The 16,168-nt window shown below is 37.8% G+C and overlaps 1 protein-coding gene across 1 annotated transcript in view; it reads right to left on the reverse strand.

Annotated features, from left to right (window-relative positions):
- Positions 1–16,168, reverse strand: part of ITPR2 (inositol 1,4,5-trisphosphate receptor type 2) — a 526,257-nt gene that overhangs the window by 248,206 nt on the left and 261,883 nt on the right. The window contains exon 33 of the mRNA XM_082849662.1: positions 313–441. Coding sequence (XP_082705788.1) covers positions 313–441 — 129 coding nt within the window. The remainder of the gene's footprint in view (positions 1–312; positions 442–16,168) is intronic.

A 16,168-nucleotide genomic window follows, 5' to 3' on the forward strand; every position in this document is an offset into this window, starting at 1 on the left:
TGAGTCAAAATGTCTATCCATTTAAAGAATCATTACCAGTTATTTCGACACTTGGCAGTCAATCTACAGATGTGAAAGTTCCTCTTTTGCTTAGAGGGAGAGCAAAAATAATTCAGTTTGAAGATGGAGCCTCTTTATTTAAAATAAAGCTTGGGAAACTCAGAAAGCGGCATAATAGTAAATAATAGGAAAGAAGAGTGATCTTGAGAAGTGTAGGAAAGGACTTCCAGGCGTATTAAAGTTTTCTACACTCAAATCAGGTACAGAAATTCTGTGTGACAGACTCCTTTTGTACTTGTTTGTTTATATTACCTGCAGGCTGGTACTGTTGTCTGAAAAGGGAGAATTAAAAAAGCCGCTCACGACGTTCATGATTGACTCAGTAACACACTTCTCCAGAAAGGTGTCTGCGTGTTTCCTGTCTGTAGTTGTGTTGCAAACCTGGAGAGAAAAACAAAACAACTCAATGTGTTCTATCTCATCTTTGAATTATAAGTCAATACTGGAACCTTCTAAAAATTGTCATGAAATGGTTGTTTATAACATTTCTTCTGCTTTTGAAAGTTGCTTTGAATAAAAACATTTCCGGGACTTCCCTGGTGGTCCAGTGGTAAAGAACCCGACTTCCAATGCAGGGGAGATGGGTTTGATCCCTGGTCGGGGAACTAAGATCCCACATGCCGTGGGGCAACTAAGCCTGCGTGCTGCAGCTACTGAGCCCACGTGCTCTGGAGCCCGCATGCCACAACCAGAGAAGAGAAAACCTGCATGCCACAACTAGAGAGAAGCCTGTGCACCAAAATGAAGAGCCCCGTACCGCAATGAAAGATCCCGCATGCCACAACTAAGACCCAATGCAGCCAATAAATAACTAAATAAATATACTTTAAAAAAAATTTCTGCCTGAAATCCATTCAAAGTTTATCATTCTGTAGTAGTTTCACCTTTAAGTTTGGTTGCCATTTCATCCTTGGACCAGAATTCTTTCACAGACCCCAGCCCCTTCTTCCAGATCTGCTTCTCCCTCCTCCTGCACACAACCTTCTCCCTCCATCCTCAAGCCTAGCTTTGCTGGAAAACACTTTTCCACTTGATGTGAGGAAATCAAAGAGGAAACAGTCATTATAAGTACAAGAAAGTGGTGAAGGTGATTAATGGTGGCTCATATCTCTCTATACATTTTCACCTCTAATACCTGGCTCAGATTAGAGAATGCAAACAGAAAATATTTGGAGAGGAAAACAGAAAGATAAGAAAAGGTCGGGCTTCCCTGGTAGCGCAGTGGTTGAGATTCCTCCTGCCGATGCAGGGTACATGGGTTTGTGCCCCGGTCCGGGAAGATCCCACATGCCGCGGGGCGGCTAGGCCCGTGAGCCATGGCCGCTGAGCCTGCACGTCCAGAGCCTGTGCTCCGCAACGGGAGAGGCCACAACAGTGAGAGGCCCGCATACCGCAAAAAAATATATATATAATAATAATAAATAAATAAATAAAATAAAAGGTCAAACTTGCCAACAATTTTGACTGTACATCCCCAGATTATCTGGGAAGCATGGAGGGTGTGTTCGTGCCTTCTTCTCAGAGTTGGCTAAGCAAGAAGACAGGACACTAGAGCAAAGGGAACATCAGCAAAGAACATGGGCTCTGACCTTTATGTGGGATTAAATGAGGCTGTAATTGGTCATTCTGCTAAACAAACTGTAAATTTCCAAACATGTCAGGGTTGACAAATTGCAAAAGCTAAGATACACGATTAAAACCGAATGAAAAAAAGTTGGGTGGTGAAAAACAAAGAGCATGGAGATAAAAAAAGAAGTGAGTGGGGGAGAACATAGGGTGCGAGGAAGGACTCAAGAACTGGGCAGAGGAAGAATATTTAAATATCCACGAGATTACAGTGAGTCAGTATGGTGGCCAGATGTTCCAGATGTTCTTAGACAATTCGAATTTTTATGTAAGTATTTTATTCTTTTCAATAGGTGATTAATCAAGAGTAAGGAAACGTAATTTAATCTGATATTCCTTTAAAACCCTGCACACAAATAAATTCACCAAAAACTCCCTCCTCAAACCATGTGTCCCAATGTTTCAGTCTGGAAAATAACAGTGTTTGCTGAATGGAGAGAGAAGAAAGAGCACAGGGTCTGTTTTGCTTCTAAGTCGCTTCCCGTCGGGGGCAGCTCACTTTTTCCCCATCTATTAAATGACACCTACATGACAGGGGTGTCATCAGAACTAAAAGGTTTTTAGTGTGTCTAATCCCATAGTTACTGTAGAAAATGATGCAATTAAAGAAAATAAATTATGTCAAGTTATGTCATCTTTTAGTTATTGTTTCAGCACATAACATAATGCGTGGTAAATACAAAATGTTCAATAAATGTTTGTGGAAAGAATGAACCAATTAATTTTTTTTTAATGAAAGAATAAGAGAGAATAAGAAAGGACTCATTTTATCTTAGTTTACCTAAGGGTTAGACTCTATTTGTAGAATATCAAACCTCAGGTTAAAATTTAATGTGGTCCCAGATCTAATATAAAATTGATTTTCCCATGATGGATATTAAGTAGGATTTATTTCATTTAGTATCTTACAGCACTGGCTTTTATGGTGAATTTTTCTGATACATAGGATAAAAATATATTAAAGTTGAGTAAGTAGTTGAACAATTCTACCATAACCAGCCCAGAGAAGCTTCTTCCTCATCCAGTGACATTTCACACAATTGAACGGGGCTTTCTGGAGCTACTATAGAATCACACTACATTACCTGCAACTGATCATTTGCTAAAGAACCCCACAGATTTGCTTTAGTCAGTGGATTAATTAATAAAAGTTATCTATAATACTTCTAGATGAAGGCTTTCCTCAAAATCCTGGTCGTGGAAATTCTGGGCTTACACAACTGTGTGGAACCTATTCCTCAATTCATTTGTAAAAGAAATTCAAATAATGTTCAAGATACTTTTTATGCCTCAGACGAATGACAACTTTTTCACCTTTAGAGCCTGTATCTTACACTGTAATATTATGGACAGGCAAGAGATAAGGAAGCCACTTTTTTAATTAAAGTCCTTAAAAATTTTTTCAGGAAATAAGGAACCTAATTATTAGCAATATTTCTTTATCGTGTCTTTTATTTATTTTTACTGTTTCTTCCCAATAAAGATTAGAAATGGCTCAAATAAAATTATATCATATTAAATTAATTTTTATGTGTAATACATATATTTTTAAAGTTTCTGTTTGCAGATATTATTCACATACCATTATTTCCTATCAAACATTCCCATGTACCATCATTATTTAAACACTTATTTCAAAACGCTATATTTATTCCATTACTCTAATGCACCATCATGCTTTAATCCATTTTTGGAATGAGTTTAGTTAGGTATACGTAGATAAAAAATACAAATCATTTTCTTATTTTCTTAGCTATTTCTTTCCTATGAGTCTTATGTGATTCCCCCCCGCCCCCCGATTATTGTTATTATACAGGATTATGCAAAATTATTATTTTTACTTTCAGATTTTGGGGGTATATTTCACCAAAAGAGGAATCACCAGATGAGGTTATATAGACACTTCTGTACTACTTGCTGGGCTCATCCTCTAAAACAATAAATTTACAATGATATCAACAACCTATCTGTGCATGCACAGGATGTTCCTTCATTACCATCAACTAGCTCTAGCTTTCGGGCTCTGGTTAGGTTCAGCTGATGCGACACACTGGCAGAAGATCACAGAGTGGAAGAGAAAGAAGTCAGGTACCTACTCTGCCTCTGCCTCTACCTGCATCCCAATCTCCATTCTCCTCGTTGAGGCTTCCGCAGTGAGTGTGTCTCTGGGTATAGCTTCTGCTGGAGCCCTTCTGCAATGTCTCCAAGTTCTCTCTGGGCTCTGGTAACACTGGTGCCACCCTTGCCCCTTCAGGCCTGGGGTGGCAATAGCTTTGCATTGTTACCAATTCCTGGATGCTTCCCTGTCACTCCTGGTTCCTTTAACCCTTCCCACACCTCTTGGAGTGTGCCATCTGTTTGCTGCTAGAACTGTTATCTCTGTAAATTATAATGACTTTTGCCAGTTTAATGATACCTAAAAGTTATTTTATCTGGCATTTCTGACATTGCTAACAAGGCAGGGCATTTTTCACACAATAATTTCATGTCTATATTTTGTCACGTAGAGATGATTCAAACCCTCTAAACCACTTTAAAATGAAACATGGATAATGACTGTATATTACATATCAGTAAACGTATTTTACATAATAAACTTTTCAGCAGTCATTTCACATGTATTTTCACATTCTGACTCTAGAATATTCCTTTCATTACATTTCATGGTGTAAAATAATTTTTAGCATTCAGGCACTTTTTTTTCTATTTGGGTCATTTCCATTTGTTTAATATAAAGAAGGAAAAATCCCTTCCACGAAAGAAAAGAATATTCTGTACATTTTTGTTCTAGCTTTTTTTGGGAGTCCTTCTCCCATCTCCATCCACATCTTGACTCCTACTTTAACTTTTAAAGCTATCTGAATTTGCTGCTGTAGGTGACCTGATTTATGCATTCTGATTAGTTTTTTTCCATACTGATATCCAATTGTCCTCCAAACATTGATTCAATAGTAATTTCTTGCCTCACTCTCAGGTTACTTGAATTTTATCTTATAGTGTATCACTAATCACTGTTTAAATCTCTCCTCATATCTCTGGTATGCTCCACGTATCATTATTTTTGAAGTATTTTAATTCAATTCTATAAGAATGAAATGATTTTCAATTTGTAATGTGTTTTACACTGGAAAAACAAGTCTACCTTCATTGTCCCTTCCAAGAAAAAAAAATCACCTTTTGAAATATCTGTCCTTTTCTGCTTCCAGATGAATTTTACTACGCACCTATAAAATTTCATGGACTATCACTTAGGGACATAAATTGTTAAATTAAAACTATTAGACTAGGAGTTAGAACAGTGAACCAAACAAAACAAAGTCCCTACTCTACTGAAACTCTGATTCTAATCAAAAGAGACACACAATATACAAATTAACAAACATATAAGTGGTAAAAATAGAGCAAATAAATAGACTTTCAGAAAAATAAAGAGCAAGTAGTGCAGGCAATACAGCAGGAGGAGTAGGTACGGAGAAGGATTACTATTTTATCTAAATTGCTTGGAGAACTTCTCTGTATAAGTTAACATTTTAACAAAGAACCAAAGGAAGTGAAGAAATAGCCATGGAGGTTTCTGGGGGAAGAGCAAGTAAAAATCTGTCTCCACCGTTAGAATGTAAGTCCCTAGACACCAGGAGCTGCTCTGTCTTGGTCCCCACTGCACATGCAGTACCTTAGCACATAGTACGTATTTAAAATTATTGGTTGAACAAATAAACATTAAGCGTAATTTCTAGATATAATTATTTCTGAGATTTCTCCCCTTGTATATATGATGTCCCTTCTCTCTCCTGCTCTAAAAGTGACTGTTACTCTTCCAAAGATGACAGATTGGGTTAAATAAGTTATCATACATACACTGGAGCAGCCCTGTCCAAGAGGACTTTCGGCAATGATGGAAATCTTCTATATCTGGGTTATCCAAGATAGTAACCACTAGACATGTGCTTATTCAGCACTTGAAATGGTTTTTTTAATTTTATTTTATCTAATTAAATTTAAATGTGGCAAGTTGCTACCCTACTGGATAGGGCAGCTCTCGCCAGTAATATACTTTTGATCATACAGACCACGGAATACAAATCTTAAAAATCATTTTTTTTATTCCTCATAGGCAGTAAAAATGTTCTTATAAATATCTGAGGTGATATCTCATATTTATTTTAATTTGCATTCCTTTATTTATGAGGCCAAAACTTTTCCAAACATTCGCTTTTAATATCTCCTTTTTATGTGAGTCATCTGTGCCTACACTTTCTTAGAATTTTAAATTCATTTTTTAAAAGGTAATATACATTGATGTTAAGAAAAATATTAACTGTAGGAACCCTGTAAAAAATAGAAAAATACAAAATGGAAAACAAAAATTATCCATAATCTCAAAATCCAAACAAAACCATGGTTAACATCTTGGAATCTTTTCTTCTAATCTTTTTGCTCCTATATATTTTACATAATAGAAATAATTCTGGATAAGCGGTTTTTTATTCCCCTTTTAACACTCATCACTCAATCATTAAAAATCTTCAGGGTTTCCCTGGTGGCACAGTGGTTGAGAGTCCGCCTGCCGATGCAGGGGACACGGGTTCGTGCCCCAGTCTGGGAAGATCCCACATGCCGCGGAGCGGCTGGGCCCGTGAGCCATGGCCGCTGAGCCTGCGCGTCCGGAGCCTATGCTCCACAACGGGAGAGGCCACAGCAGTGAGGTGCCCGCGTACAGCAAAAAAAAAAAAAAAAAAAAAAACCTTCAAAAAATAATCAGTGATACTATAACTTAAATCTTTTAGATATATCATAATTTGTTGAACCATTTCTCTATTATTAAATATGTAAACTATTTCCTACTGTATTTTATTATAAAAGTATGTTGAACTTCCTTGCCCATAAATCCTTGATATCATTTCTAATTATTTCCTAAGGACAGATTCTTGGAAGGTAAATTACTTGACACATTAAAAAGGTATGAAGGCTTTTTTTAATGTACTACCAAAATGCTTTTCAAAAAGAGCATAAATTTACTCTCATCAGCAAGGTATGTGAACCAACATTTAATATTACCGTTTTACTTTTATCTTTTTAGTCTTAAACTTTGACAGTTAGAAATTAGATCTTATTTTCCTTTTTATTTTCTTAAAATTATTAACAGTTGACTATTTTCTCAGGGATTTACTTGTATGTCCTCCTCTATAAACCATGAATGCCTGAATTTGGCTCATTTTATAATTAGACTGTTATAGTGCTTTTCTTATCTATCTATCTATCTATTTATATGTTCTTTGTATAAAGGTTATTAGCCTTTTTTTAATGTAGAGTAACTTTTTCTATTTTGATGTTCTTTTATTTTTACGATGTTTTTATATACTTAAGTTTTAAATTTTCAAATAGTGAAATGTTTTTTCCTTAGCTAATTTCATCTATTGCTCTTATGCTTAAAAATAACTCTCTCATCCAAAGACAGACAAATATCCACTTACACTTCCAACCATTTTTATCATTTCACATTTATCTCTAAAATCTATTGCAATTTACGCTAATGTATGATGTGAGGACATGAACTGAGTTCATTTCACCCCAAATAGCCAGGGTCTTCAAATGTCATTTTGATTTAGTTCAAATCAACAATTTTTATTGAATGCCCATATTCCATGCCAAGGACATTCTGTGTACCTGGGATCCATCAGTGAACAACAAAACATATAAAAGTCACAACCCTAATGGAGTTTATTATTTTTAATTTAATAATCCAGGGGTAGGCAAACTATCATGGGTCAAATCTAGCCATATCTATTTATTTATATATTGTCTATGACTCCTTTTCCTTTAGTAATTCTTATAAGAGCTGTGATAGTAGCCCGAAAAACTATCAAGATCTGCACAGAAAACGTTTGCTGATCACCGGAAATAACCCATCATTTCCCTACTAATAGGTGATAATTTCTTTATTATATCTTAATATCTTACATAAGTAGAAATCTTTTTCTGGCTATTTACTCCATTCCATTGACAGGCCCACTTAATTCTATGCTAAAACCACACAATTTGTTTTCAAATTCACTTTTTAAATATTTTTAACTTCAGATGATATTTATTTATTTATTCCACAAATACTGGGAATTCCCCGGTTGGGACTCAGGGCTTTCACTGCCATGGCCCAGGTTCAGTCCCTGGTTGGGAAACTGGGATCCCGCAGGCCACATGGTGCAGCCTAAATAAATACATAAATAATAACACAAATACTGAGTATCTAGTATGTGTGAGATGCTGTTCTAGGTCAGCTATGCAGCAGTGAACCAAACAGACAAAATCTCTGCCTTTCTTTTGTTTCAGCAGAAACAAGCACAAATACATATAAAAACATCAGGTGGGGATAAAATGAAGCAAATGAAAGAGGGACGGAAAGAAGACATTGTTACTTTACACCAGGTAGTCAGCCAAGGCCTCTCTGAAGACTTTAGGCAAGGGCCTGAAAGAAGTCACGAGAATGGAGGGTACCTGGGGGATGAGAGCATCCCAGGCAGATGCAAAGATGCTGAGATGAGAGTGTGTTTGCCATATCTGAGGAGCAGCAAGAGGCCACCAGATGAAGCAGAGAGCTAGGTAGGGGGAGAACAAGAGCACACTGGGAAGTAAGGGCAGGGATGGGGGTGTTTGTTGGACAGGGGAAAGCCCAATCATGTAGTGGTTTTACTCTGTGAGGAATCTGAGCAGAGGAGTGATCTGAATCAAAGTTCTTCCTCTTTTTTAATCATTATAGCTGCTGTATAGAGAATAGATGATGAAAGGAGGGGGCAAGAGTAGAAGCAGGGAAGACAGGTTATGAAGCTACTGAAGTTATCCAGATGAGAGTTAATGGTACCTTGTTGCAGGGTGGCACTGATCAAAGTATTCAGAGGTAGTCAGATTTTGAATATTTTAAGGTTAATGCTTGCAGAATTTGCTAAAGGATTAAACTGAAGAGCAAGAAAATAAGAGTTACAGATGACACCAAGATTTTTATGCCCGAATGCCTAGACTGAATGATGGAATTGCCGTTTACTGAGATACAAATGACTTGAGAAGGAATTAATTTTAGTGGGCCATGAAAGTGAATGAAGAGTTTGAGGCTCGATAGCCAACTGGAGATGTCTCGTGGGCAGAGAGATATGTGAGACTATCAGGGGAAGGACCCAAGCTTCAACCAGCGTGGGATTCAAGTTAGGAGAGTGGATGAGATCAGCAAGCAAGTGACTGTAGACAGAGAAGGGAGCAAGTCTAAGGTTTAAGCCTGGCACATTTCAATATTTAGAAGCTGGGAAGATTTGGAGGAAACAGCAAAGGAGATTGAAAGGGAGTGGCCAGTGAGGTGGGAGCAGGGCTGATATCCTGGGGGCCAAGTGAGGACAGGTTTCAAGAAGGAATCAATCAACTATGATAAACGCTGAAATTGACTTGAAGGGCAGGACAGGGGCCAACCAATCATCAATCGAGAAGAGCCAAACAAGTGCTCCTCCCACCTGGGCACCATCAGTATAATTCAGCATGAAAACTGAGGAGAAAAACAGAATTACAACTGAGGGAAAGGTGCTATACACAAAATAATACTTACAGAATATTTACACTCTTCACTTGGCTGCAATGTTAGCTAATAAGGGCATATTCAAAGAAGGCTTTAGAATGAGACTTTTCAATGGCTCGTTCAACTTCAGAAAGTGAAGAAACTAATGGAATCAACTCATCAAGGAAAGAAAACCTACACAATCCTATCAAATTAGAGAACCTAGAAAGTGTGTTTCAGAGCACATATAAATTTATCTTTACTCCCATTTCCTACCTATTTGGTAAGCTAAACAAAGGGAGAGAATGCTCAAGTGATCTCTTTGGAAATGAAATACTCTGATTTGCCTCATTTAGCAATGACTGATGGGGCAATGACATGACAATGTGTTAGGTGTGTCTCTAAGTTATCCCTCGGTCTAATTTCATCTGCCAGTACATCATTTAGGGTATTGCTGGCCATTACAGAATCTTGAAATTGATAGCAAAATTGAGAACATCTTCAAAAGAAAAGGGAGTCTGACACTGAACACTGCCCCCCCCCAAATGCTTTCTAATGATGACTCAAATCCCCTGACTTTGCAACAACAATCAGTTATGAAGGCAAAGGAAAGCATTTCTGCCCTACAAACACCAATTTTAGCTGCACTGGCACGGAGATCAAAGTGGGCTGCCGTTAAATGCTCTAAAGGACAGTACAGCAAATTTTCATGTATCTAACAGCTTTGTTGCCTATCTAAACCTGGTATATTTACAGGACATGGATGCAGTCTCTGTCAGAAAATCAGAATAGAGTAAGGACGTGAAACAGTCCAGTGCAAATAAACAAATAAAAATAAATAAAATTAATAAAAATTAAAAATAAACAAATTTAGTTCATTAAAAGCAGTCTTTCAGAAAGCTTTTCTTATATCTTGTTACCAAGATAACAGACAAGGGGGTACAAACAGGATAATAAAAGATACTAATTAAGGGGACTCTTTAGAGAGCTTTACCAAGAGCAAACAAAAAGAACTTGGTGGTGCTGACTCCTGAGAAACATGAGGAGAAAGGTGGAAGGTGGTAAGAGGGCCACTACATATTAATAGTTCATTTGCCTTCTAAATAGGATTGCTTTCCAAATTTCTACTAAAATAATCATCTGCTTCGTGCTGGCTGGACCCTGCCTGAAGCACTGGGTTCCATCGCGAATGCCACATGTTTAAAACACTGACAAATTAGAAAGAACTCAAAAACTGTACTGAAAACAAGGAGCCCAGAAGCCTGAACAGAAGAGGAACCACTGAAAGTCATGGAGAAAATAATGGGAGACATGAGGACTGTCGTGACACATTTGAGAAGCTATTGTGGAAAGACCCCTGAAATAGGCTGCCACAGACCTCCCAGCTCTGTTACTAGCCAGGCGAGTCACTCCATGCTAGCAAATTAATCTCTCTGGAACTCAGGAGCAAAATTAGGAGGTCAGCCTAGATGATCTTAAGTTCCTTTAAGTTGAATAATTTTACCATTTCAAACTACATCATCAGCGAGGAGAATAGTAAACACCCACATTCTTCCTGAATGGAATCATTCTATGCTGCTATAGAAGGAAAGAATAAGTAAAAATTATAATAGATAAAAATCTGGGGCCCTGAACCAAGACGGTGGAGTAGAAGGATGTGCTCTCACTCCCTCTTCTGAGAAGACAAGAATCACAACTAGCTGCTGGACAATCATCGACAGAAAGACACTGGAAATCACCAAAGAAGATACCCCACATCCAAAGACAAAGGAGAAGCCACAGTGAGATGGGAGGAGGGGCGCAATCACATAAAATCAAATCCCATAACTGCTGGGTGGGTGACTCACAGACTGGAGAGCACTTATACCACATAAGTCCACCCATTGGAGTGAAGGTTCTGAGCCCCACAACAGGCTCCCCAACCTGGGGGTCTGGCAACGGGAGGAGGAATTCCTAGAGAATCAGACTTTGAGGGCTAGTGGGATTTGACTGCAGCACTTCGACAGGACTGGGGGAAACACAGACTCCACTATTGGAGGGGACACACAAAGTAGTGTTCGCATCAGGACCCAGGGGAAGGAGCAGTGACCCCAGGGGAGACTGAACCGTACCTACCTGCTAGTGTTGGAGGGCCTCCTGCAGAGGCCGGGGGTGGCTGTGTCTCACAGTGAGGACAAGGACACTGGCAGCAGAAGTTCTGGGAAGTACTCCTTGGCCTGAGCCCTCCAAGAGCCCTCCATTAGCCCCACCAGAGAGCCCCGGTAGGTTCCAGTGTTGGGTGGCCTCAGGCCAAACAACCAACAGGGAGGGAACTCAGCCCAAACCATCAGCAGACAAGCAGATTAAAGTTTTACTGAGATCTGCCCACCAGAGAAACAGCCAGCACTACCCACCACAGGTCCCTCCCATTAGGAAACATGCACAAGCCTTTTAGATAGTCTCATGCACCAGACGGCAGACAGCAGAAGCAGGAAGAACTACAATCCTGCAGCCTGTGGAGAGAAACCAAATTCACAGAAAGATAGACAAGATGAAAAGGCAGAGGGCTATGTACCAGATGAAGGAACAAGATAAAACCCCAGAAAAACAACTAAATGAAGTGGAGATAGGCAACATTCCAGAAAGAGAATTCACAATAATGATAGTAAAGATGATCCAGGACCTCGGAAAAAGAATGGAGGCAAATATCAAGAAGATGCAAGAAATGTTTAACAAAGACCCAGAAGAATTAAAGAACAAACAAACAGAGATGAACAACACAATAACTGAAATGAAACTACACTAGAAGGAATCAATAGCAGAATAACTGAGGCAGAAGAACAGATAAGTGACCTGGAAGACAGAATGGTGGAATTCACTGCTGTGGAACAGAATAAAGAAAAAAGAATGAAAAGAAATGAAGAAAGCCTAAGAGACCTCTGGGTCAACAGTAAACGCAACAACATTTGCATTATAGGGGTCCCAGAGGAGAAAGGACCAGAGAAAATATTTGAAGAGATTACAGTCGAAAACATCCCTAACATGGGAAAGGAAAGAGCAACACAAGTTCAGGAAAGGCAGCAAGTCCCACACAGGATAAACCCAAGGAGAAATATGCCAAGACACATAGTAATCAAATTGGCAAATATTAAAGACAAAGAAAAATTATTGAAAGCAGCAAGGGAAAAACAACAAATAACATACAAGGGAATTCCCATAAGGTTAACAAATGATTTCTCAGCAGAAACTCTACAGCCAGAAGGGAGTGGCATGATATACTTAAAGTGATGAAAGGGAAGAAACTACAACCAAGATTACTCTTCCCGGCAAGGATCTCATTCAGAAATCAAAAGCTTTACAGACAACCAAAGGCTAAGAGAATTCAGCACCACCAAACCAGCTCTAAAACAAACACTACAGGAACTTCTCTAAGTGGCAAACACAAGAGAAGAAAAGGACCTACAAAAACAAACCCAAAACAATTAAGTAAATGGTCATAGGAACATACATATCGATAATTACCTTAAACGTAAATGGATTAAATGCTCCAGCCAAAAGGCACAAACTTGCTGAAGGGATACAAAAACAAGAGACCCACTATATGGGTCTATATGCTGTCTACAAGAGACCCACTTCAGACCTAGGGACACATGCAGACTGAAAGTGAGGGGATGGAAAAAGATATTCCATGCAAATGGAAATCAAAAGAAAGCTGGAGTAGGAATACTCATATCAGATAAAATAGACTTTAAAATAAAGAATGTTACAAGAGACAAGGAAGGACACATATGATCAAGGGATCAATCCAAGAAGAAGATATAACAATTATATATGCACCCAACATAGAAGAACCTCAATACATAAGGCAACTGCTAACAGCTCTAAAAGAGGAAATCGACAGTAACACAGTAATAGTGGGAGACTTTAACACCTCACGTACACCAATGGACAGATCATCCAAACAGAAAATTAATAAGGAAACAGAAGCTTTAAATGAGACAATAGACCAGATAGACTTAACTGATATTTATAGGACATCCCATCTAAAATAGCAGATGACACTTTCTTCTCAAGTGAGCATGGAACATTCTCCAGGATAGATCACATCTTGGGTCACAAATCCAGCCTCAGTAAATTTAAGAAAATGGAAATCATATCAAGCATCTTTTCTGATTACAACACTATGAGATCAGAAAACAACTACAAGGAAAAAAACATAAAAAACACATGGAGGCTAAACAATACGTTACTAAATAACCAAGAGATCACTGAAGAAATCAAAGAAGAAATCAAAAAATACCTAGAGACAAATGACAATGAAAACACGATGATCCAAAATCTATGGGATGCAGCAAGAGCAGTTCTAAGAGGGATGTTTATAGCTATACAAGCCTACCTCAAGAAACAAGAAAAATCTCAAATAAACAATCTAAACTTACACCTAAAGGAACTAGAGAAAGAAGAACAAACAAAACCCAAAGTTAGCAGAAGGAAAGAAATCATAAAGATCAGATCAGAAATAAATGAAATGGAAACAAAGAAAACAAGAGCAAAGACCAATAAAACTAAAAGCTGGTTCTTTGAGAAGATAAGCAAAATTGATAAACCATTAGCCAGACTCATCAAGAAAAAGAGGGAGAGGACTCAAATGAATAAAATTAGAAATGAAAAAGGTGAAGTTATAAAAGACAACGCAGAAATACAAAGCATCTGAAGAGACTACTACAAGCAACTCTATACCAATAAAATGGACAACCACGAAGAAATGGACAAATTCTTAGAAAGGTATAACCTTCCAAGACTGACACGAAGAAATAGAAAATATGAACAGACCAATCGCAAGTAATGAAATTGAAACTGTGATTAAAAATCTTTCAACAAACAAAAGCCCAGGACCAGATGGCTTCACAGGTGAATTCTATCAAACATTTAGAGAAGAGCTAAAATCCATCCTTCTCAAACTCTTCCAAGAAATTGCAGAGGAAGGAACACTCCCAAACTCATTCTATGAGGCCACTATCACCCTGATACCAAAACCAGACAAAGATACAACAAAAAAAGAAAATTACAGACCAATATCACTGATCAATATAGATGAAAAAATCCTCAACAAAATACTAGCAAACAGAAATCAACAACACTTTAAAAAGATCATACACCATGATCAAGTGGGATTTATTCCAGGGATGCAAGGATCCTTCAATATACACAAATCAATCAATGTGATACACCATATTAACAAATTGAAGAATAAAAACCATAAGATCATCTCAATAGATGCAGAAAAAGCTTTTGACAAAATTCAACACCCATTTATGATAAAAAAAACTGTCCAGAAAGTGGGCATAGAGAGAAACTACCTCAACATAATAAAGGCCATATACGACAAACCCACAGCAAACGTGATTCTCCATGGTGAAAAATTGAAAGCATTTCCTCTAAGATCAGGAAAAAGACAAGGATGTCCACTCTCACCACTATTATTCAACATAGTTTTGGAAGTCCTAGCCACGGCAATCAGAGAAGAAGAAGAAATAAAAGGAACACAAATTGGAAAAGAGGAAATAAAACTGTCACTGTTTGCAGATGACATGACACTATACATAGAGAATCCTAAAGATGCCACTAGAAAAATACTAGAGCTAATCAATGGTAAAGTTGCAGGATACAAAATTAATGCACAGAAATCTCTTGCATTCCTATACACTAATGATGAAAAATCTGAAAGAGAAACACTCCCATTTACCATTGCAACAAAAAGAATAAAATACCAAGGAATAAACCAACCAGGAAGACAAAAGACCTGTATGCAGAAAACTGTAAGACACTGATGAAAGAAATTAAAGATGATACCAACAGATGGAGAGATATACCATGTTCTTGGATTGGAAGACTCAATATTCTGAAAATGACTATACTACCCAAAGCAATCTACAGATTCAATGCAATCCCTATCAAATTACCAATGGCATTTTTTACGGAACTAGAACAAAATATCTTAAAATTTGTATGGAGACACAAAAGACCCCTAATAGCCAAAGCAGTCTTGAGGGAAAAATACAGAGCTGGAGGAATCAGACTCCCTGACTTCAGACTATACTACAAAGCCACAGTAATCAAGACAATATGGTACTGGCACAAACACAGAATCACAGATCAATGGAACAAGATAGAAAACCCAGAGATAAATCCACGCACCTATGGTCAACTAATGTATGATAAAGGAGGCAAGGATATACGATGGAGAAAAGAGAGTGTCTTCAATAAGTGGTGCTTGGAAAATTGGACAGCTACATGTAAAAGAATGAAATTAGAACACTCCCTAACACCATACACAAAAGTAAACTCAAAATGGATTCGAGACCTAAATGTAAGACCAGACACTATAAAACTCTTAGAGGAAAACATAGGAAGAACACTCTTTGCCATAAATCATAGCAAAATCTTTTTTGATCCACCTCCTAGAGTAATGGAAATAAAAACCAAAATAAACAAATGGGACCTGATGAAACTTAAAACCTTTGTCACAGCAAAGGAAACCATAAACAAGACGAAAAGACAACCCTCAGAATGGGAGAAAATATTTGCAAATGAAGGAACTGACAAAGGATTAATCTCCAAAATATATAAACAGCTCATGCTGCTCAATATTAAAAAAAACAAACAACCCAATCCAAAAATGGGCACAAGACCTAAATAGACATTTCTGGAAAGAAGACATACAGATGGCCAAGAAGCACATGAAAAGCTGCTCAACATCACTAATTATTAGAGAAATGCAAATTAAAACTACAATGAGGTATCACCTCACACCAGATAGAATGGGCATCATCAGAAAATCTACAAACAACAAATGCTGGAGTGGGTGTGGAGAAAAGGGAACCCTCTTGCACTGTTGGTGGGAATGTAAATTGTTACAGCCACTATGGAGAGCAGTATGGAGGTTCGTTCAGAAACTAAAAATAGAAT

This window comes from Leucopleurus acutus (assembly GCF_964270905.1).
Source record: "Leucopleurus acutus genome assembly, chromosome: 11".
NCBI lineage: Eukaryota > Metazoa > Chordata > Mammalia > Artiodactyla > Delphinidae > Leucopleurus > Leucopleurus acutus.